Source organism: Hypanus sabinus, chromosome 2 (genome assembly GCF_030144855.1).
Source record: "Hypanus sabinus isolate sHypSab1 chromosome 2, sHypSab1.hap1, whole genome shotgun sequence".
Taxonomy (NCBI): domain Eukaryota; kingdom Metazoa; phylum Chordata; class Chondrichthyes; order Myliobatiformes; family Dasyatidae; genus Hypanus; species Hypanus sabinus.
The window spans coordinates 63,852,256-63,877,590 of record NC_082707.1 but is presented as its reverse complement, the minus strand read 5'-3'; the positions used below and the strand labels follow the sequence as shown (position 1 = coordinate 63,877,590).

At 40.3% G+C, this 25,335-nt stretch overlaps 1 protein-coding gene across 1 annotated transcript in view; it reads left to right on the top strand.

The window, feature by feature from the left end:
- The window catches only part of LOC132379461 (IQ domain-containing protein J-like), a 328,677-nt gene extending 305,173 nt beyond the window's left edge, over positions 1-23,504 (top strand). The window contains exon 5 of the mRNA XM_059947359.1: positions 23,403-23,504. Within this exon, the coding sequence (XP_059803342.1) occupies positions 23,403-23,414 (12 nt within the window). The 3' untranslated portion in view covers positions 23,415-23,504. The remainder of the gene's footprint in view (positions 1-23,402) is intronic.
- The last annotated feature ends 1,831 nt before the right edge of the window (positions 23,505-25,335 follow it).

Below are 25,335 nucleotides of genomic sequence, written 5' to 3'. Positions count from 1 at the left end.
ACACGCTGGAGGCAGGAAGCATGTTCCCGCTGATGGGTGAATCCAGAACTAGAGGCCACAGTTTAAGAATAAGGGGTAGGCCATTTAGAACACAGATACGGAAAAACCTTTTCACCCAGAGAGTGGTGGATATGTGGAATGCTCTGCCCCAGAAGGCAGTGGAGGCCAAGTCTCTGGATGCATTCAAGAGAGAGTTTGATAGAGCTCTTATAGTTAGCGGGGTCAAGGAATATGGGGAGAGGGCAGGAATGGGGTACTGATTGTGTATGATCAGCCATAATCACAGTGAATGGTGTTGCTGGCTAGAAGGGCTGAATGGCCTACTCCTGCACCTATTGTCTATTGTCTATTGTTTACCTGCACTGCACTGATTCTGTAGCTGCTGCAGTTTATTTTGCATTGTTCTTGTCTTGCCTTGGGCTACCTCAGTGCACTTTGTAACGATCTGATCTGTATGAATAATATGCTGAACAAGTTTTTCACTGAATGTGGATAATGTGACATGATATGTGACAATAGTATTCCATTCCAATTGACATTGACCCTTAGTTTGCAAATGGTAAACAAATTATTCCTTCCCTAAAACTCTGTATTGAAAATAATGGACTGAATGAAGAATACATGAGTGTATGAGAAAGCGTACAGGAGCAAGATCGGTCAGCTGGTTGAGTGGTGCTGCAGCAACAACCTCCCACTCAGTGTCAGTAAGACTAAAGAGTTGACTGTGCACTTTACAAAGGGTAAGATGAGGGGACACACACCAGTCCTCATCGAGAGATCAGAAGTGGAAAGGGTGAGCAATTTCAAGTTTCTATGTGTTAACATCTCTGAGGATCTATCCTGGGCCCAACATATTCAGAAATCTTATGGAGCAGGAACAAGGCTGTTCCTAAAACATTATGTGTGTGTCTTCAGACTCCAGCACCTCCTCCTTGATGGTAGCAATGAGAAGAAGACATGACATGGGTGATGGGGGTCCTTAATGCTGGATGCCACCTTTTGAAGATGCTATTGGTGCTGGGGAGACCCATTTTGAAGCTGGCTGAGTTTGCAGGTTCCTGCATCTTTTCCAATCCTGTGTGGTGGCTCCTCCATGCCAGACACCGATGCAATCAGTTAGAGTGTTTTCCATGGTACATCTGTGGTAATTTGTGATAGTCTTTGGTCTCCTCAAATTCCAAACAAAATATAGCCGATGTCATGCCTTCTTTGTAATTGCATCAATGTGTTGGTCCCAGGATAGATCTTCAGAGATGTTGACACCCACGAATGTGAAATTTCTCACCCTTTCCACTGCTGATCCTTTCCCTTGATGAGGACTAGTACGTGTTCCCTCAACTTCCCCTTCCTGAAATCACCAATTAATTTCTTGGTCTTACTGACTTTGAGTGCAAGTTTGTTGTTGCAACACTGCTCATCCAGCTGATCTATCCTGTATGCTTCTTCATCGCCATCTGAAATTCCGCCAAGAGTAGTTGTGTCATTGGCAAATATATAGATGGCATTTGAGCTGTGCCTAGCCACACAGTCGTGGGTGTAGAGAGAGTAAAGCAGTGGGCTGAACACTCATCCTTGAGGTGCACCGATGTTGATTTTCATCAAAGGGAAGATTTATTTCCAATCTGCACTGACTGTGGTCTCCCAATGAGAAAGTCAAGAATCCAGTTGCAGAGGGAGGAACAAAGGCGTAAGTTTTAGAGCTTTTTGATTAGTACTGAGCATATGGTTTAAATGCTGAGCTGTAACAAAAAAAAGACAGCAACCTAACATTGATATTGCTATTGTCCAGGTGATCCAGAACCTAGTGGAGAGCCAGTGAGATGGCATCTGCTGTAGACCGAGTGTGGCAATTGGGAAATTGCAGCAGGTCCAGTCCTTGTCTAGGCAGGAGTTGCCTCAGCCTCTCAAAGTGCTTCACAGTAGATGCGAGTGCAAGTGAGCGATAGCCGTTGAGGCACCTTTATAATTTTTGTGTGCCCTTTTAACACAGCATTGACATTTGTTGAAAATTCGTAATATCCAAGCATAATTTAAACCTGTGAAGTATGAATTAGTCCAATTGCAGTTTGTGTAATTTGTATATTAATACAATTACAGGTCTGTGTCACAGCATAGGTTAGGAATGTTCAATTCATAAATTTTCACAATAATGCCATTGGTTCTTTGGAATGTACGTCTTCGATTTACAGAACTAGAATGGAACCAGTATCACACAATGAGATATGCTGCAGGAAAATTTTTACAATGTGTTTAGCCCAGCCTTTTTAATTTACAAATTTTGCTTAATGAAACATTTTCTGGAAATGAGTCCCTTTTGTAAATCTAGAAATGGCTGTGGACAGCTAGTGCCTTGTAATGGCATGAATTTACAGCCTCGCGTCTTCATTCCTCATTCTCCATAACCTGGATCTGTCACAGAAAGGCACTGATTTCATTTAACTGAGAAGCAATATGAAGCAAGAGTCTCTAGCCTTGGTGTGTTGTGCAGTGCTGTCAGCTTGTATTGGTGGTTAATGGATCTTCTGCAGGAGAGAACAAATGCATTCATGCCTGTGAGGCAGCAACTTCTTGTACAGCTTGTACATAACATTACCTGCGATCAGTTGTGACAGTAAACACAGTGTTGCCTCTTTACCATATTTATTTCCAGCATTTTCTGTTTAATTTCTGATTTTCTGCATCTCTTGTATTTTACTTCAGGCCAATAGAATGCTTTCCCTTCCATTAAATTTAATGTCAGCTGTCTATTATTAGGATCTATCAAATAAACGATTAACAAAAGCAAGTATAAACAACATCCTGAGACATCCTCTTTTCATCTACTTTAATAACCTCTTCCAGAAACTCCAATCAGGTTCATCACAGGAAAATGTTTCAATGTTTTGATAGATTTACCTTTAAAATAGGATTACATATAGGCATCTAGGTCTCTTACGTCTGCTCCACTATTCAGTATGATTATGGCTGCTCTGCCCCAGACCTTGGCCCTTCTTCTCTGCTAGTTACCCATAGCCTCTAATTCCCTGATCCTTCAAACGTTTATCTCTTCTTTGAATAGGATTGAGTGATCAAGGCTTCACAGTCCTCCAGGGTAGAGAAATCCAGAGTTCACTAGCATCTATGAGAAGAAATTCTTATCCAGCTCAGTTTTAAATGGCTACCCCCTATTAGTGTAACCAGATTACCTGTTGAAATTTTCCCACCAGTTGAAATTTCTCAACGTCTACCTTGTCACCCCTATTGAGGATCTTGTTTAATTCAGTAAGATCACTCTCAGTCTTAAAATAATAAAAGAATGCAGATTTATATTTATTAAGCAGTTTATAATTAGATACCCCTCATATCCCAGGAATTAGCTAATAAATCCCTTTTTGTCTAACACCAGTACTACACTATACTTTCTTTAACTCCAGATGTGAAGTAAACAAAATCTACATCATTTTTAAACTCTTACTCTGTAAAATAAAGGCCAATGTGCCATTTGCCTTATTAATCACATGCTGCATCTACATGCTAAAATTGTTTCCATATCCACGAGAGACCTGATTACGCTGTACTCACTCATTTGCAGTCCCTTTCCATTTAAATAATGGTCTTCCCTTTGATTCCTCTGTCCAAATTGAAGGGCCTCACCCATCCCTGCACGAAACTCAGTCATGTGTTTGCCCTTTCACTTGCCTTGTCCGCTACAGAGTCCACATATTCTTGCTGCAGCATGCCGACCCACCTACTCACATCATTAATACATAAGGAAATTCATCAATATAGGCAGATGGGAAAACTCATTCATACGTATAGTTAATAACTGGGGGAATTCCACTTGGAAAAAGGCTTCTATGTGATAGCCACTCTTCAATCAACGTTTAAGTCAATAACTTAATTATCAAAGTACACATGTCAACATATACTACCTTGAGATTTATTTTCTTGCATTACAAAAACAACAAAATACAGTACAATGTATGAAAAACTATACATTAACAAAGACTGACAAACACCCAATATGTAAAAGAAGGCAAATTGTGCAAATAAGAATAAATAAATAATATTGAGAACATGGATTGTAGAGTCACTGAAAGTGAATTTACAGGTTGTAGAATCATTTCAGTGTTGAGGTGAATGAAGTAATACATGCTGGTGCGGGAGCCTGATGGTTGTTGGGTAATACTGTTCCTGGTGTCTGGGACCTATGACTCCTGTATCTCCTGCCCATTGGTTGTGCACTTCTTGGACACTGATCTGATTGTCTCCCTTTTGAAGCAGGTGGGGATCTCTGACTGTAGCAATGAGAGATTGAATACTCCCGCCAGTTGGTTGGTACAGGTCTCCAGTGGCCTACTGGGTACACCATCAGGGCCTGACACCTTGCGAGGGTTCACGCTCTTGAAAGATGTTCAGCCGTTGGCCTCCAAGACGAGACCACAGGGTCGCCAGATACTGCAGGGATTCGCACAGGTGTAGTTTTATTCTCCCTTTCAAAGCATTCAGCCAGATTTCCAATCACCACCACCTCTGACTCGGCCAACAGAGGTGGTGTTGCCAATAACTTAAGCATGACATTAGAGGTGTATTTAACCTCACAATCAAGTAGAGCAGGGGATTGAATTCATAGCCTTCAGCTGCACCTGTTTTGATGGTGATAGTAGAGGAGATCTGTACTGACTCGGGTTGACAAGTGAGGATATCCAAGGATTCAGTTGCTCAGAGAGGTATCAAAGTGTAAGTCTTGGAGTTTAGTGATCAGTTTCAAGGGGATAATAATGTTGAATGCTGAACTGTAGTGTTACGACTGTGCCACAACTCCAAGGGGCCGAAGGGTACAAAGTAGCCCCCTCCTTTTTGAGAATCGTAAGATCGCTATTAGTTCGGGTCTGGGACCCAGGAAATGAGAGAGAGACACGCAGAATCCACAAGGGTTTGGAATGTGTGTCCTGGCCTCAGCGATACAAAGCCACGGTTAACGGCCATTGTCTCTTGGAGAAGGAATTGTGTATTGAGTACAGTACTATTCATTGAAGCCCCTCAGGGAATGACCAGAGTGGGCTGGTTGAGGGATTGCATCATCCCAACCTGATTGACATCTGAGACCCCGTGAGTAAGGATAAAAGAGGGTCTGGGGAACAACCCCTTCAGACACACCAGGAGAAATGTATGAGACCGGTGGGGGCTTGTGTGTGTGTCCATCCTTGCCCAGATGACAAGTCTTCCACAGAACGGCCTCACTAAAGGACGAATATGGATCAAGAGCGGATAAAGGAAAGCCGGCGTTTCTATTCTCAAAACCCCTCTCTCTCTCCAACTATCGAAAACCCAGCGGTCCCCAAAGGCTGAAGCCTGTATGAACTGAATGAACTGAGTGACTTTTATATTTCCATCGGACAATACATTTTCCCCTAGACAACGATAGAGCTATTTCTTATTGATTATTATGATACCCGCACTTTTAGATTTAGTATTGATGATGTATATTATCTGTATGTTTGCATTAATCTCATTTTTGTGTATTTTTATCAATAAATACTGTTAAAAATAGTACCATCAGACTTCAACAGACCTCTCTATCTTTGCTGGTAAGTGACCCAGTTACGGGGTTCGTAACAGTAGCCAATGAAGATCATCCTGATTAATGAATCTTCACTGACCAGCAGTTCCAGAGCTATGTGAGGAGGCAATTAAATAGCATCTGCCATTGACCTATTGTGATGGTAGGCAAATGGGATTATCCAGTCACTCCTTCGGCTGGAGTTTATATGCTGCATGATCATACTCTCAAAGCAATTCATCATAGTGGATGGAAGTGCTACGGCATGATAGTCATTGAAGCAGGCTGCCATGTTCTTCTTAGGCACCAGTATGATTGAAGACTGCTTGAAGCAGGTGGGTACCTCAGACTGCCTAAGAAAGAGGTTGAAGATATCTGTTTTTACCCAAGACAGTTATTTTACACAGGTCCTCAGTACTCAGCCGGATACACCATCTGGGCCAGAGGCTTTCCATGGATTTGCCCTTGTAAAGGATGTTCTCATATCTGCTTCAGTGACTGAAATCTCAAGGTTGTTGGGACTGTAGGGTTCATGAAGGTGCCTCCATGTTCTGTTGGTCAAAGTGAGTATAAAAAGCATTGAGTTCATCTGGGAGTGACATCTCGTTGTTTATGCTGTTTGGTTTGCTTTGTAAGATGGCAGTCAAACCCTGCCACAGTTGTAGAACAGCCTTCTGTGATTCAAGATTGGTACAGAATTGCCGTTATGCATGTGAAATTGCTTTCTGAAGATTATACCTGGACCTCTTGTACTTCCCTGGATTGTCAGTCCTGAATGCCACTGATCTATTCACAGATTGAAAATCTCCTGGTTCATCCATAGTTTCTGGTTGGGAAAGACTCTGAATGATTTTGTAGGGACACATTCATCCGTGAGTGTCTTTATTAGCACACTTCTTGTCAACATATGTCTTGTAATATCGTATGTTCTATTTGGTGTATTAGCCATTTCTGTGGTTGCCTTCTGAGAATCCAAACACAGACAGCTTATACAAGTTAAATTCTATCAAGTCTGTTTGTAATATTCTCAAAAACTTTATCAAATCTCTCAGAATTATCAAATTTACCATTTCATATGGCCATTTTGAGTTTGATCGTATTCAAATTTTTTAGCTGCCAAGCTATTTCCCCTTTCATTCACATCTTCCCCACAACAGATCTTAGCCCAACTGAACTGTTGCTTTTTTTATCTCTGTCTCTTGTGGTTTTCCAATTGTGTTATCCTCCTGGAACTCACTGAGTTCTGAAAATCTTCAGTCAATTATTCAATTAATCCTGCAGTCACTTCCTTTAAAGCCTTCATTGACATGTTTTAATCCTCATTAGTTTTTCCAATACTTCATTTCTTGTCAAAGGGATTGTTACACATTCTACTCCCCTGTTAAAAAATTGCTGACATTATCTTTGGTTTATTTTAGCACCCTCCACTGTAAAGACTCATGTAACGTACTGATATGAATGATCTCTGTTTCATTTTTGTCTCTTTCCTTAATTTCCCCTCTCGCACCTGTAGGGGGCCCACATTTACCTTGCCTACCACCTTTTATTTTTAGATATCCATAGAATTCTTGCTGTCCTTCCACCAATATTATTTGCCAGTCATTCAGTTTTTTCACTCAAAGGCTTTTTAGTCCTCTGATGCCGGTTCCTGAAGCGTTCCTGGTCCCGCAAGTCTGCTGCTAGCTTTTGCTACTTTGTATGCTCTAGTTTCTGGTTTAATATTTCCCATGACCTCCTTTCTTAACCACAGATTGTTCATCTTTCTCAATAAGTCCCCTTTTCTGTTTGTCATTAATCCCTACTGAACAGCGTGAAACAGCAGCTAAAATATATGCCATTTAGCCTCTCTTCCTCAACTCTTCCTTTGAGTGTACTAGTTTGGAACTCCAGGTGTTCATCGACAAACTGTATCTAGAAAAACTAGTTGTTATCACTTCTTCCAAGAGGATCTTTCTCATTGCTCATGCCTTATCTTAAAATAGTCTATTCTAGAGAAGGTTCCACAATATCTTGCTTTAAGAAACAGTCCCTGATCCACATATTCCTCTTCCAATATCTTTAGCAGTTTGATTTGTCCAGTCAATATATAGATGACAATCACCCATTATAACTACAGTTCCCTTCTGATGTGCTCTCACAATTTTCCAACTTTTACTTCATCTTGTCATGAGACAACATTTGGGAACTACATCCAGCTGTTGACTTCTTTTACCTGCCGTTCATTATTTCCATCCAAGCTGACTCTGTGTTATAATCCACTGCATCTATAATCAGTACTTGCTAGATACCTTCTTTGAATAACGAAGTTATTGGTGCAAATGTACATAAGTCACAACCACAGGCATTGTGTTGGGGTTTCACTTTAAGAGGCTGGTCTGACCTGATGCCGTAATTACGTAAAGGGCTTTTACTGTGCTTTTGTGTTCATTTTTTTTGGAGTTCAATAAATGAGTTAACATAAAATGCCTCATGTCATTTTACTTGCACCTCCTTTTCCTTCTGATGTAATCTCCTGGAGCATCAGGTAACTGAAGAAGGGCCTCAGCCAATATGTCAACTGTTTATTCTTTTCCATAGATGCTGTCTGAATACTGAGTTCATCCAGCATTTTATGTGTGTTGCTTTGGATTTCTAGCATCTGCAGACTGCTTTTTCTTTATGGATAACTTGGGATATTGAATTCCCTAGTTGCCCTACATCCGTCTCCCTGAGCACATATAGTCTTGCAGAAGCAACATGAAACATTCATTGATCAATGTCATTCCTCTCTTTCCAGTGGCATATGCATTGTATATATAGGGCTGTGATCTAATTTACCACTTTGTACTCTACACACATTGATTGCTCATAATGATCAATTTTCTTCCATAAACTATCATGCATCATGTTAAAATACAAGGGATCGAATTTCTCAGCAGAGTCTAATTATCACTCTTGTTTGGACTCTCTTGCTCTCTGCACCATTAGTATTGCTAACCCCATTGATCTGAAATATCTTCATGAGTGATGACAGAGACCTGGAGGAAGCTGCTGTATATGGATATTCCTCTCCTTCCCATATAGTCCAGACATCTCTAAATTGCACTGCACCTCAATGACTGGGTCTCGGTATTAGGTATGGAAATTTCTACTGCAGATTTCTACTGATTCAACTGAGACAGTATCAATGTCCTCACAGGCCTAAATTCTGCACTTTAAGCATATTCTCTTCTCTGGCTGCAGTAGTATTGTTTCACTTCTGTGTCCTTTAACTTGCACTAAACATTAAAACATTGAATGAAAATTTTAATATTTAGCCAAATTCATGTCAACCAAATGACAGTGCGTCCTCTACTCCTCTAACAAATTTTCACTCTGAGCAAAATTCTCAATTTCACATTGTATTTAAAAAGCATAATGTTTAAGGATGCTCATTTCTCCTTCACTGCCATGTTTAAATACTTTACAAAGTAAAAACTTTAACAAAAAGCTTTGCAATATACAGTAGATTTTACTTACCTGTGCAAATATTTTTTTGGAAAACCACACTGAAGCTCATATAAAAAAGTCTTAATTGGATTTGTGAATTCTTCCTTCTATCGTATTCAGAATGGAAATGGTCAGGGTTTTTCTTGATAGCATCGTAATTTTTTTTTAAAAACCATTTGCGAATTAGATTCTTAACCTTAGTAGGCAGATATTTTTGCAATTATTTTCCCGATATATCATACACAAATGGTGTAATGATCTCAGCATTATAAGCACTCTGCGATCCGACAATGAGCACACAGCAGGTTAAGAAATCAAATTAAAGATTTTTTAAAAACATCATATCGTCAGATCCCAATGAATTCATAGTATGTAGAGCTGACTTCCATCAGCAACAGATGAATGGATTGACAGTGACCATATGATCTGTACAGCATATTAATTCCTCTATTGTTGAAACATTGCAGTATCAACAATGGAAACGAGCCAGTAAAGCTTAAATACTGTAACATATAATATTAGCATTATTTCCCTCCAGAACTTTTAAAAATGGGTTCCTTACAATAATTCAATATAGATGAAATGGTAGTTTTTATTTAGTTGCATTTCATAAGTTGAAATACAGAATATTTGAAATCCTGTGCTGGCGAGTTATTTAAACTGCTGAATATAGGATGTATAGTTTGCTGGAAAGAACTGTTTTCTTTGTCATTTTCTTTGTTAAAATAGACATAACCAAATGCCCTACTATGGTGTGAAATCTATCGTTCACGGGACAAGTGGTTGCAAAACAAATAGCGCATCTTTATGGCTGCAGTGTTGTGCCAGTGGTCTCCAGAAATTCAGTCAAGGGCCATTGTACTGTTGGGGTAATGAAAGCTTTAATACCCATTTAATGCACAATATAATTGCTGTGGAAGAACTTGGTAATGACATTGGAATTACCAGGGAGAGAATGACTGAGGCAGAATGTTGTTTCGTTTGATTGTACATATGTACAGTGAGATGTACTTCAACTTGAATGTTTGCTTATTTGGCAGGATATATCTCAGTCTAATAGGTTCCCATTCTGTATCTACCAGGGATATCTCAATTTTGTTTCAAAATGGGGTTAACATAAATATGACATTTTTTTCTTTAAAATGATTCTGGACAGATTTGTCCCTCTCAGACAAAGAAAGCATGGTGGGCAAAGAAACTATGTTGACAAGAGAGGTAGAACATTTAGTCAAGAGGAAGAAGGAAGCACACTTATGTTGATAGGGTGGTTAAGAAGACAGATAGTTGGAGGATTGAGTTCAAGAGACATGAGGTAATGTCGTATCTCATAGAACTCACATTAGACCACAGTTGGACTATTGTGTTTAGTTCTGATCACAACATCACAGGAAGGATGAAGAAGCTTCAGAGATGGTTTAGAGAAGATTTAACAGGATGCTGTCTTATGAGAAAATGTTGAGCAGAGTATGATTTTTCTCATTGGAGCAACAGAGAATAAGCCGATGAAGTTATATAAGATCATGAGAGTGACAACTAGAGTGCACAGTCAACACCTTTTTTTTTCGGGGCTGTAATGGCCAATCCCAGAGGACATGGCTCTAAGGTGAGAGAGGGCAAGTTTAGGGAAGATGTCAGAGATAGATTTTTTTTACACGAAGAGATTTGATTATGAGAATGCACTGCCAGGGATGGTGATGAAGGCCATACATTAGGGACATTGAGGAGACTCTTAGATAGGCACATCGATGTAAGAGAACTGGAAGGCTACAGGCTGTGTAAAAGGGAAGGGTTAGATTTATTGTGGAGTAAATCTGCATAGGTTGGCACAACATTGTGGGTCACAGTGCTGTTCTATATTCTTAATGAAAACTCTATACTATGTATTATGGTATAACAATAATGCAGTTTACAGCAACTGTTGTAAAAGGCTTGGCATGCACACAGAGTATCAGCAGCCTGGACCACTGTGCTGATACTGAACTGTTCACACGCTGATACTCAACTGTTCACACAAAAGGGACTTGCGTTGCACAGAATGCACAGCACAGAAACAGCCCATACATTTTAATTTGTTCAGGTCAGCTATTTGTGCTCCAGTCAATCCTGATGTGCTCTACTTCAATAACTCTATCAATTTAGTCTCTATTTGCTTCTCATTCATGAATCTTGCTTCCCTTTAATGTATTCCCACATTTGCTTTTGCTGCAACATAAATTTGCTTACAACGTTTAAAGGTCACAGCAGAGAAAGAGAATGCTGTCTTCCAATGGAGATTAATTAGTCTCTATAATGGAAGAGTAACCATTGCCAAGTTACTCAAAACTAAGATTCACTAGAGAACAGCCAAAAATGCTTTTCTTCACCAGCCTTATGAAATCACTTTCACTAAATTGATTTTGCTCAATTATTAAAATGTACTCTCATTAACCACAATAGCAATAATCTATATTTATACAACACCCTTGGCGTGTATAAAATTCTAAGTTGTTTCTGTCAATGTTTCAGACAAAGTTTGAAACTGAATCACCTAAGGATGTAGTCCAATTTGCCTGTTGTTACACAGGTTAACAGCAGGTGCCATTTCGTTTGCTCTTCACTTAAAGTTCAAAGTACATTTATTATCAAAATATGTATACATTATACAACCTCGAGATGCGTCTCCTTGCAGACAGCCATGAAACAAAGAAACCTCAAAGTAAAAGAAGACGTCAAACACCCGATTTGCAGAGAGAGAGAAAAAAAAAATCGTGCAAATAATATATGTAAGCAATTAGCATTCAGGGCGAAAGTGAGTCTACAGACATGCAAACAAGCATCAATGTAGCCAGAGCAGACCACAGCAACAGCCTCAGTTCAGCGCAGAGCCAAGTAAATGTCACCGAGCAGCGAGCTAATTCAGCTCAACCCATGCCTCTGGTCTCAGCACCCTGCCTTTTCGATCTGGCCTGGCTTCTAAATCATCGTTCCTTGCACTAGGACCCAGACCCTGTTCATTCAATACACTTTGGACCTGGACCTCGTCACCACGTTTTGGCCAGTACTCAACCTTTCCAAATCAGGCTGGCGTTTAGATTGATCTAACCTTGGGTCTTTCCTCGCTCTCGGGTTTGACGGATGGGCCTCGACTTCCCCTCGCACTCAGTCGCCTGCCTCTGCCTTGACTCCACCTCACCTCCACTCACATTGACTGCCTTGCCTCCATTGTTTGCACTGATCATGGAGGATGGGAAGCCCCTTTCTTTGAAAAGGAAGACATCTCCTTCATTCTAGAATGAAAAGCCTCATCCTGAGAACAGATGCAGTGGAGATGGAGGAATCGAGAGAGGGGATGGTGTTGTTATGAGTAACAGGGTGGGACGAGATATAGTCCAGGTAGGTGTGAGAGTCCATGGGTTTATGATAGACATCAGTGGATAAGCTGTCTCTGGAGATAGAGATCGCCACATCTGCTCTCAGGATGAGGCTTTTTATTCAAGGACGAAGGAGATGTCCTTCTTTTTCAAAGAAAGGGGTTTCCCTTCCTCCACCATCAATGCTACCCTCAGCTGCATCTCTTCCATTTCGCACACATCTGCTCTTACCCCATCCTTCTGCCACCCTACCAGGGATGAGTTTCCTTTTGTCCTCACCTTCCACCCCACCAGCCTCCGCGTCCAGCACGTAATTCTCCGAAACTTGTTCCACCTCCACTGGATCCCACCACCAAACACATCTTTCCCTTCCCCCCACTTTCTGCTCCCCATACGACTCCATTCATTCCTCCCTCCTTCCTGGCACACCCTTGCAAGCAGAACAAGTGCTACACCTGCCCCGACACCTCCTCCCTCACCACCATTCAGAGCCCTAAACAGTCCTTCGAGGTGAGGCGACACTTCATCTGTGAGTCTGTTGGAGTCATATGCTGTGTCTAGTGCTCCTGCTGTGGCCTCCTGTATATCGGTGAGACCAGACGTAGACTGGGAGACCAATTGAGAGACCACTTCGCCGAGCACCTATGCTCCGCCCACCAGAAAAAGTGGGATCTCCCAGTGGCCACCCATTTTAGTTCCACTTCCCATTCTCATTCCGATATATCCATCCATGGCCTCCTCCACTGTCATGATGAGGCCACACTTAGGTTGGAGGAACAATATCTTATATTCCGTTTGGTAGCCTCCAACCTGGTGGCGTGAACATTGATTTCTCTAATTTCCGATAATGCCCCCATCCCCACTCCTTCACCACTCCCCATCCCCTTTTCCCTCTCTCTCTTTATCTCCTTGCCCACCCATCACCTCCTTCTGGTCCTCCCCCCCCCCCCCATTTCTTTTCCCCCTGGCCTTCTGTCTCCTTGACCAATCAACTTTCCAGCTCTTTACTTCATCCTTCCCCCTCCGGGCTTCACCTATCACATTGTGTTTCTCTCGCCCCTTCCCTCCCCCCACCTTTTAAATCTACTCCTCAGCTTGTCTGTCCAGTCCTGTCAAAGCGTCTCGGCCCAAAATGTCAGCTGTACACTTTTCCATAGATGCTGCCTGGCCTGCTGAGTTCTTCAAGCATTGTGTGTGTGTTGCTCGGATTTCCAGCATCTGCAGATTTTCTCTTCTTTCCCATTACAAGGAAAATATTTGCACCTCTATGTTCTCCGAAGTTTGTGAAGATCTAAAACTTGCATAGATGTGTAGTGGAGAGTATACTGATTGGTTGCATCACAGCCTTGTGTGGAAACACAAATGGCCTGGAACAGAAGGCCCTACACAAAGTGGTGGATTTGGCACAGTCCTTCACAGGTAAAGCCCTCCCCACGACTGAGCCCATCTACACCGAGCACTGTCGCAGGAAAACAGCAACTGTCATCGGGGGTCCCCCATCACCCAGGCCATGCTGTCCTCTCACTGTTACCATCAGGAAGGTGCTCCAGGAGCCTCAGAACCCACAGCATCAGGCTCATGAACGATCATTACCCCTGAACTATTAGACTCTGGAACCAGACGGGATAACTTCAATTACCCTACACTGAACTGTTCCCATAACCTACGGGCTCACTTTCAAGGACGGTTCGTCTCACGCTCTCAATATTTATTGCTTATTGATTTATTATTATTATTTTTCTCTTTCCATTTGCGCAGTTTTTGTCCTTTGTGCATTGGTTGTTTGTCTTGTGTGTGGTTTATCACTGACTCTATTGTGTTTCTTAGTATTGCCTGCAAGAAAAAGAATTTCAGGTTAGTATATGGTGACATGTATGTACTTTGATAATAAACTTACTTTGAGCATTGAACTTTGAGATATTAAGATCGATGACCAGAACTTGGGTTTTAAGGTGTGACTTAAAAGAGGAAAGGGGATGAGTTGTACTTGGATGCAACTATTCCCTTTGAGCTGGTGAGGAGTGTCTGACAAGATAATCCCAAAATGCTGACGATGCTATACAAATAATGAAACTCCATATCCTTTACAGGAAAGCAATTATGTTATTTGATCTGGAAGCTATGCTATGTTAAAGCAAAGGAATTATGGAAGGTAGCAATTAGTACTCACTGCCTTATTTCCAAACTGTGGTATGTTTCAAGTTTCATCAGTAAATCAAACCTTAATTAAACAAGCTCCAGATTTGTGAGGTTTTAATGCATTGTTTATCAAGTTATTGCTTATATTTTATATAGTTTTGTCACATAAAGGAAAAGTGTTCTGAGTATTAATTACACTGGCATATTTCTGATTTGATTTTTATGTCTAGTCAGCATTTTCCTCATCCTTAAAACTCAATATATTCAAATTACATCCACAAACATGGATGGCATGTAATTAAAATTCTATGCTGTTAGCATTAGAAGATTAAACATCTTGCAAAAAATCAAAGCTGAAGGTCATCTAATCGGATGTCCCGAAGCTGGATGTTCTGCTGTGTGGAGGCTGCACCATTAAAATAATCATACATGCCATATATCAATTAACCCTAAATATAGATTGATGTGATGAAGATGATTAAAAATTTTTTGACAAAGAACTTTCAATTTGTGATTGATGTATAAAAGAAGTATCAACAATGGTGTAAACTTTCTAAAATATTATAAATTAAAGCTACTTATCTCTTTGTGCCCAACAGCAGAGTCTCTCTTGACTGAAATGTTTTTGTGAATTCAGCTAACTGGACCCACTTCCCATTGCAATCCTGTGTGATGCAGTATTGCATTCTGCCTTTGAACAAATGGGACAAAAGTTTCACTAAGTAAATGTGATGGTCCATAATTCGTGGTAAGAACAAGCTATCAGAGCTCATGTCTGATTGGCCCTTCTGTTCAACAACTCTACTTTGAAACCCATGCAAGTTGCTCTGCTGAAGTTCTCAATACCCAGTGAACTCAATAATGAACGCATAGCTTGCTCGTTCCAGTGCAATGACAATTTTAACAGCATAGCCTTAATTACTGGCAGATAACCATTCAGGTGCAGAAATTTAATTTTACATATTAATATTCTTGAGGCTTAAGATGGTTGATAATTTTGATGAATAAATATTATTTTATTTTCTTTAACTTTATCCCTTTATCTTAAGCCTACCGTTTTTGTTTTTTATTCTTTTTTTTGCATAGGAGGCTAACATTGAATTAAATGTTCGAACTAATCCATTCTGATTCTGACTCTGCTACTCAACACAGGTCGCTGATCCATAGAAGAAGGCATTGAAATGAAATCAGAGGAGATCGCTGATGTATAAATGGCCCTATTCATTCCCTGAAGACCGTAAAATGCAATATGATTTCTTGTTTTTTTTTATTTGCCTGAATTAGAGCAATCCAGATAAAGGCAATATTTACCGGCAATCCCTAATTCTTCTCATTTGCTGGTTCCTTGCGTCAATCTACATTTCCCCTTCACTCTCCATCACCTCCTAGTTATCTGTATTACCTCAGTTTCTTCTTTATTTTCTCCTTTTCTACTTTCTTTCTTCATGTTACTTCAGTCTCCAAGACTGGCACTGTCTCTGCATGCATCTCGCACATTGTTTGACCTTTTCACTCTGAGCATCTGTCTTTTTGTATATATCTTACTCAGTATGCCTCTCACACATTCCAGTTGTGTGCGCATGCGCCTGTGCATTTATTTCTTTTTTCTCTATTCTGCCATGGAGACCAAGTACCAGATATGAGCATCTAATCTTTTGAAAACAGTGGAAGTGATCTCACAGTACCCCACAACCACCACAACAACAAAGCCTTTGCAGATTTCTGTTCCATCAGTCAAATTTTCATAATCCTTTTGAAGGATGCAGAAACCTCACACATAGTCGCAAGCTGGGAAGGAGTGGCCATAAAAAACCAAGAGAACAAAGGAGTTTGTAGCTCAAGCTAAATAGAACACTTTTGTTTGAGGGCCAAGCATGTATTCCAGTGGTGCAGCTTTATGTACGTATATGTTCTATGTTCACCAAGAAGTATGAATGATTGCACAAAGTCACAATTTCTTAGTTAAATAGCAGTCATTTTTAGCTAACTTTATTGCTGTCTTTATTCATACCACAATGGTAGGCTTTACACAGGAAAATGCCATGTTCTGCCTTCTCGGTCATGTTTCCTGCTAGCTTCCTCAAAGCTAGCCTAGCAATTTGTTTCTCCGTGTTTATTTTTAAAAATATTTTAAAATGTTTCTTCCTACTCCAAAGTCTTTACTAAAAAAAAACACCAAGACTTCTCATGTTCTTTTTCTGAAGTTTCCCATAATTTTACAATGTTACCATAGTATTGCATTTTATGCTTTATTGGAAAAGCATCCCTGAATCATGTCTATCCTTATGAAATACTTAAATTCTCTGCGAAGTTATCTTTCACTGCAATTAAGACTGCACAGCAATTTCTGACAATGTCTCTAACTAACAGCTGAAACCTGAGTTAACTGGATTTCCAAACCTTGCTTGTTACTTTCACAGAACCTGGCCCAACACCAGCTATTCTGACTTTGTGCTTGTATATAGATCTATGAGCTCACTAAGTAAATATGGTTTCAGTGGTCACTGAATTCACATGAGCAGATTTGTTATTTCCATTTTCCAGGGTGTGGCTCTGCGAAAGGGCAAACAAAACAAAAGATTACCTTCCTGGTTTTATGCAGCTGTATTTCCACATTAAATGATATACTTATTATTTAAGTGGAATCAATACTGGTGACAGTAGTGATAGAAATGGTAGTTTAGCAGAGGTTCCCGAACTTTTTTATGCCATAGACCCCTACCATTAACTGAGGGGTCTGCGGACTCAGGGTTGGGAACATGTGCTTTAGAGTAACTCCCACTTTGTTTAGTTGAGTATCTTGATGCTGGCTGTGTTCCTTGAAAATGACTGAGAAATCAGTTATTGACATACTAGCTTTGGGAAAAGTTCTTGAAGTAATGATGGAAGTGTACAATGGTGGAGGTTATCTGAGTTAATTGGAACAACAGATGTCGGTGCAAGGTAATGTGGATCCTGGTTTCAACGTGGAAGTTGTTCAATTTGGTCGGGCTGAGCTGTAGATGGGGATAGATATGAGATGGTACTGTTGCGGAATTATTCCCACTGCAGCCAACTACAAGGAACCATCCCTTTCAAGGAGTACAATATAAACATAACAGGAGAATAAAATGTACAGATAAGACATGTGAGCAACCCTAAACAGCACTGCAGAAATTTGCTGAAGCTTGTCAGTTGCATGCAGTTACAGAGATAGCGTGTTTGAAATTGCATGCTGGAGGATCAAAGGAAGATTAGCTTGAGACCTAATGTAATGTTAGAGAATTCAGATAAGACTTGTTCTGCAGCAGAGAGCTTGAGTAATTAGTGAACCAACTGGTTATGATGCGTGTGGTACATAAGCTCAGTGAAATCTCTTGGGGTGAACAGAAAAATAAAATTCAAACTGAAGTTAAAGGAAGTTCTAAGGATAGACGAATGTTGGAACTGTGGAAGGAAATCAGAATTATTTTCCACTTTTGTAAAACCTGTAACAAATGTCAGAACAGTCTTTTTCCAATGAAAATAAATACCTATTTATCAAAAAAATCAATAAATTATTTGAAGATGAGCCAAGAACAACAGTTTTGTTGTCAACAAGGTCAATGGCCAGAGTCGGCGTGGTGATGATGAGGCCTAGGCTCTTCCAGGCTTCTGCGAAGAGAAGCTTCAGTCAGAGAAATCAAAGGAAAGAAAAGCTCAAGGGTAAGGCTTTTCACCTTCCTTTTTTATATCTGCTCGGCTAGGACAGGCGAGATAGTGGAATGCTTCTCTTGTGGGATGTGAGAAGGCAGGGAGATCTCCAGTGTCCCTGTTGACTACAACTGTAAGAAGTGCATCCAGCTGCAGCTTCTAATAATCCACGTTAAGCAATTGGAGTTGGAATTGGATGAACACCGGGTCATTTGGGAAGATGAGGGGTTGATAGGACATACAGAGAAGTAGTTACACTCAAGGTTCAGGAAACTGGCTGATAGTCAAGAAGAGGAAAAGTGTTAAGGAGCCAGTGCAGAGTACCACTGTACTCATCTCCCTCAACAACAAGCATATCACTTTGGATACTGTTGGGTGGGGATGACCTAACAGAGGATATTCACAGTGGTCGGGTCACTGGCAAGGGAGGAGAAGAGGCTTATTGTGGTGATCGGGGATTCACTAGTTAGAGGAACGGACAGGAGGTTCTGTGGGCAAGAACAAAATTCCTTGATGGTATGTTGCCTCTCGGGTCCCAAGGTCCAGGATATCTTGAATCGAACCCTCGGCATTCTTAAGTGGGAGGGTGAACAGCCAGAAGTCATGGTCCATGTAGGTACTAGTGACATGGGTAGGACAATTCACAAGGTTCTGTATAGTGAGTTCAGGGAGGTAGGTGTTAAGTTAAAAGGCAGGATCTCCAGGCTTGTAATCTCAGGATTTCTATCCATGCTGCATACTAGTGAGGCCAGAACTAGGAAGATTATACATGTAATATGTGGCTAAGGATTTGGTGTAGGAGGGAAGGCATAAGATCTTTGGATCACTGCACTCTCTTCCAGGGAAGGTGGGACCTGTACAGAAGGGACAATTTACACCTGAACTAGAGGGGGACTAATACCCTAGCAGAAAGGTTTGTTAATGTTGCATGGTGGGTTTTAAACTAGAGTTGCAGGGGGATAGGAACCAGAGTGCTAGAACAGTTAGTGAAGGCAGATGTTGGTAAGACCTCTGTTAAAGTTAGGAAGCAAAAGGTTGAGCATGGTGTGACTAGTGTCCTGAGCTGCCTATATTTCAATGCAAAAAGTATTGTAGGAAAGACAGATAATAGTGCTGAAGACGAGGTAGCTGGTTTACAAACAGAGGCAATGTGTAGTGAGGAGAGGCTGTTGATGGGGCAGCGTTGTAGTCAACGGGATGAGTTGTAATGTAAAATGTGGACAAAATTGAAAAGGGTGAATATTGGACTGAAGGTGTATTTGAAAGCAAGCAGTATACGGAATATGGTAGATGAACTTGCTGCACAGTTGAAGATTGGCAGGTATGATGTTGTAAATCACTAGACCATGGATGAAAGAAGATTATAGCTGGGAACTCAAGGATGCACATTGTATTGAAAGGACAGGCAAGAAGGCAGAGGGGGCAGCATTGTGCTGTTGGTAAAAAAAATGAAATCAAATCATTAGGAAGAGGTGACATAGGGTCAGAAGGTATTGAATCATCGTGGATAGAGCTAGAGAACTGCAAAAAGACCCTGATGGGAGTTGTATACAGAACCCCAAACAGTAGTAAGGGTGTGGTCTACGTTACAATGGGAGATAGGAAACGCATGCCAATGTTATGATAGTCATGGGGGGTTCCAATATGCAGGTGGATTGGGAAAACCAGGCTGCTGCTGGATTACAAGAGGGGGAATTTCTAGAATGCCTATGAGATGGCTTTTAAAAGCTGCTCATGGATGACCCACTAGGGGTCAGCTATTCTGGATTCGGTGTTGTGAAATGAACCAAAATTCATTAGAGAGCTTACGATAAAAGAACTCTTGGGGAAAGTGATCATCATATGATTAAGTTCACTCTGAAATTTGAGAAGGAAAAGCTAAGGTCAGATCTATCAGTATTATAGTGGAGTAAAGGAAATTACAGAGGCTTGAAAGGCATTGATTGGAAACGAACATTGGCAGAGATAACGGCAGAGCAGCAGTGGCTGAAATTTCTGGAAGCAATTCAGAAGGCATAGGATATACACATTCTAAAGAGGAAGAAGTTTTCTAAAGGGAAGATGATACAACCGTGGCTAACAAGAGATGTCAAAACCAACATAAAAACCAAAGAGAGGGCACATAATAGAGCAAAAATTAGTGGGAAGTTAGAGGATTTGAAAGCTTTTAAAAACCAACAGGAGGCAACTAAATAAGTCATTAAGAAGATAAAGATGGAATGTGAAAGTAAGTAGCCAAAAATATTAAAAAGGATACCGGAAATTTCTTCAGATACATAAAGTGTTAAAGAGGGATAGGAATGGATATCGGACCTCTGGAAAACAATGCTGGAGAGACAAGGAAATGATGATGAACTGAATAAGTATTTTGCACCATGGATTTCTGAAACAGGTGGCTGAAGAGATCATAGAGGCATTAATAATGATCTTTTAAGAATCACTAGATTCTGGAATGGTTCTGGAAGACTGGAAAATTGCTAATGTCACTCCACTCTTCAAGAAGGAAGAGAGGCTGAAGAAAGGAAACCATAGGCCAATTAGTCTGACCTCAGTGGTTGAAAAAATGCTGGGGTTGATTATTACGGGTGAGATCTCCAGATATTTGGAGGCACGTGGTAAAATAGGCCATAGTCAGCATTGTTTCCACAAAGGAAAATCTTGACTGACAAATTTGTTGGAAGCCTTTGAAAAAATAACAAGCAGAACAGACAAAGGAGAATCAGTTGATGTGGTGTACTTGGCTTTTCTGAAGGCCTTTGACAATGAGCCACACGTGAGGCTCCTTAACAAGCTAAGAGCCCATGGTATTAGAGGAAAGATAAAGCAGTTTCTGATTGGCAGGAGGCAAAGAGTGGGAATAAAAGGAGCCTTTCCTGGTTGGCTGAAGGTGACTAGTGTTATTCCACTGACAGGTGTCAGTGTTGGGACTGATTCTTTTGTGGTATTGGTCAGTGATTTGGATGATGGAATTGATGGCTTTGTTACAATATTTGTAGACGATATGAAGATAGGTGGAGGGACAGGTAGTTTTGAGGAAGTAGAGAGGCTACTGAAGGACAGACAGATTAGGAGAATGGGCAAAGAAATATTAGATGGAATACAGTGTTGGGAAGTGTATGGTCATGCACTTTGGTAGAAGAAATGAAAGAGTTGACTATTTTCTGAATGGAGAGGTAATACAAATAACTGAGATGCGAAGGGGTTGGGAATTCTTGTGCATGATTCCCTAAATGCTAATTTGCAGGTTGAGTCTGTGATGAGAGAGGCAAATGCAATGTTAGTATTCATTTTAAGGGGACTAGAATATAAAAGCAAGGTTGCAATGTTGAGACTTTATAAAGCACTGGTGATGGCTCACTTGGAGTATTGTGAGCAGTTTTGGGCTCATTACCTAAGAAAGGATGTGCTGAAATGGTAAGAGGGTTCAAAGGAGATTCACGAAAGTTATTCCAGTATTAAATAGCTTGTCAAATGAAGAACGTTTGATGCCTTTGGGCCTGGATTCACTGGAATTCAGAAGAATGAGATGTGACCTCATTGAATGGTGAAAGGCCTTGAAAGAGGGGATGTGAAGAGGATGTTTCCTCAGATGGGGGAGATTAAGACCAGAGGACACAGCCTCAGAATAGAGGAGCCTCCTTTTAGAGCAGAGATGAGGAGGAATTTCTTTACCCAGAGTGGTGAATTTGTGCTATTCTTTGCCACAGGTAGCAGTGGAGGCCAAATCCTGATGTATATAGATTTTTAATTGGGCAGGACATGAAGGGATATGGGGAAAAGGTAGGATATTGTATCTGAGAGGAACATTGGTCAGCCACAGTGTTAAGGCGGAGCAGACTTGATGAGCCAAATAGCCTAATTCTACTCCTATATCTTATGGTCTTAGAGCAATTTAATTTTCAGGTTTTGGAAAGATGTCCTACACACACTGAACTGGGTAACTTTTCCATTTGATCTACTCTGACAGAGAATGTAACTTTTGGCACTTCACTTCCAGAAACAGCAACAAGCTTTGCCGTGTCAAGTTTGGTCAAGGGATATGGGGATATTGGGGGCAAAGGGGAAAGTGGGATCAGCCATGGTGAAATGGCAGAGCAAACCTGATGGGCCAAATGGCCTAATGCTCTCCTATATTTTATCATTTTATAATCTTAATCTCAAAAATGAGTTTGTAACACTTAAACTAGAACTGAACAACTAACGGAGATTTTGGATATGCACAAAAGGTTAATGTAATATTGCAGTAGATAAGTAAGAGAGGACCAAAGATTTTAAACCTGTACAAATGGGATTACTTAAATTTATAAATGTAATTCATGGCGGAGTCTGTTCCTCTTGAAAGCACAGAAGTAATGTGCCCTGTTCCTGTGCTGCACTGTTCTATGTTCTCTGTATACACAATGATGAAGTTGCAAATCAGAGCGAGGTGTTAAATGACTTTAAGCCAGTATCACTTCAGAAGTATCCTCAGGTACTTAGTAATAGATCTGGACAACTTTGAGCACCAGGTCACATTTGATGAAGTAGCAAATCAAGCAAAATATACCTTGTCAGGAATAACTTGCACTATACTGCTGCCCACAACAATAAATTTCAGGGCATGTGTTAGTGATAATAAACCTGAATCTAATTCAGATTTTTCGGTGGGCATCATTGAAAGGATTAGCCATTTGGAATCAATAGAGGAAGTTTTCCCAAAAGTAAGTATATGAGTTGGTGGAAGGGCTGCTGGGAATAGATGATGAATAGATAATGATTTGATGATCGGAGGTTTTGAAGAACAACTGGCAGGAGCATTTCAACTTTGAGATGCATTTCTTCAAAGATGCAATTAGTGTGGAGAAACATGAAATTTTGAGGCAAGAAGTTTCCTGTTTTGGACATATTGTGAAGAGTTGTGTATTTAAGCAGATCTATTCAAATCTGAAGTTGTTTTGAAGATGCCAATAGATATGTGGCAGGGAGACAGAGGAGACTGAAAATGCAATAAGCAGTCTGCTGGAAGAACTGACTGGGTTGAGCAATGTGTGTGGGGGGGGGGGGTAAAGGAATTGTTAATATTACAATGGGTACCATGGATCGGATCTGGGAACTGAGAAGGAAAATAGCCAGCATTAAAAGAAGAGGGCAACTGGTGAGATCGAGTAATCTTGTAACCACGAAATCAGTTACATTTTCAATGTAAGACGCCTGATTAATCTGACTTTTTTAACTTAATTATCTTTCTGTAGTATGCCAGGTGAAGGAATAGATTCAAGTGGTCCACGCAGGTCACTACAACGTACCAGAATATTGGAAGCTACCTGCACACTGACCAAGATGAAAGAAATGCCTGAAGTTGAGTAATGACTCCAAGTACTATATCCCAATGGTTCTCTGCAATCTCCACAGCAGAATACAATTATTAAAACAATCATTACAGATCCCACGAATCAAATACCAGATATTGATTGTAGATCGGAAGGAATTATTAGCTGCCAACATACTTGGCAGTACAGGCTGTACTTTAATAATACTTATTGTGATTTCAAGTTTATTTTGATTAAAGGGTGAAATTTTATTTTCAGATAAACACATAAAGAGATCTCTGGCTTTGCCAAAAACAGTTACAGTATGTTATTTACATGTTTATTGTTTATTTACATTTTCTGAAATAAACTGAACAGTCTGTAAATGTTTTGCCTTCTTGAGAACACTATTACTTTATTTCACTTAAATGTTTGTTTCTCTTTCTAAAAAATCTCAATTCTAATTAAAGAGAAATCACTGCAGCGTTCACAGTGCAAATCTAAAAGCAGCACCAAAAGTTTAACACTTTAATAGTGTCCCTGCAATGCAGTCAACGGCCTGCACCCTGAGCTGGGTTTTGAACTATCAGTGGAGTGAAGTCAAGCATGACTCCCAAAAGTCTCCTTTTGCATCTAGCTCAGTCTATTTCCCATTGTACCAAGCTAATTGTTCATGAGAGTGTGAAAATCCTTCAGTCAAATAATAAGCCTGCAATATAAATCCGTACCTGTTATTGTGATAAAACAATTGTTTCACAATTTAGCTGGTACTTATAAACCTGCAACTACCCAATTGTCTGTGCCAGTAGTGTAGTGGTATTCGTACTTCGGAACAAGAGGTCCCAGACGACTTCTTGCATGATTTCCATCCGTGCTGGGTTGAGCGTTGAGCTAGCAACTCAGCCTCGTAAAACACAATCGCAAAAGAAATGGCAAAGTTGCCCCCCAATCCAAACAAAGTGCAGGGAGGAGCTTTATCTAATTATCAATTGCAAATATTGTTCTGATCATATCATTAAATATGATCATATTTATCACACCCCATTTGGTTATTAAAGATTGATATGTTGTATTATTGTTGTAGTACTTCCGTGTAGTTAGGAAGTGTTAATTCATGATTCACCTGCAAATCATAAGACATAGGAACAGAATTTGGCATTTGGCCCATCAAGTTCACTCTGCTGATCATCATTGCTGGTAACAGCTAGTTTCAATTTATCCTTATCAGTGTAAGTTTTGTCCATGTATGCATTAGACCTTACTGAGTCGCCTTCCTAATGTCTGGATCAGTATTGTCTACTCACCAGTTTCCATATTCATTCAAACTATATGTGACATGGTTGCAGTTCACATGATCTATCACCTTGCCCGAGATTATTTCCATTTTATCCTGAAACTCCTTAGTCAGCTGTGTTCAAGCATTCCATATAAAAATACACATCGAACTTGACCTTTCCTGCTTGCATGTCAGCTTCTTGTTTCAGTGTAAGTCCTTCAGGGAATGTTATTATCTGAATCAGATCCCTAGAAACAGCCGTTTCAGATCTATTCCCTCTTAAATGAAACTTCCTCTGTAGTCTTTCTTTACAAGTTAACTTACAAGGTCACAGTACAAGTTAACTTTTCTGAATAGTTACAATACATTAATTAATGGACTAATGGCATTGCTAAAACTTTATATCTGATCATAAAATTTAAGCTTGGAAAATCAAACAAAACATCTGACTCGGTCCAGTTATTTTTCTGTTAATTTTTATTTGTTAGGTGTAAATTGGTAGTTAATGATCAGCACAGACTTGATGGGCTGAATGGCTTGCTTCTGAACTGCATGACTCAAATGCACTCAGGAAGTACCCTGCACTATTTGACCATGCTA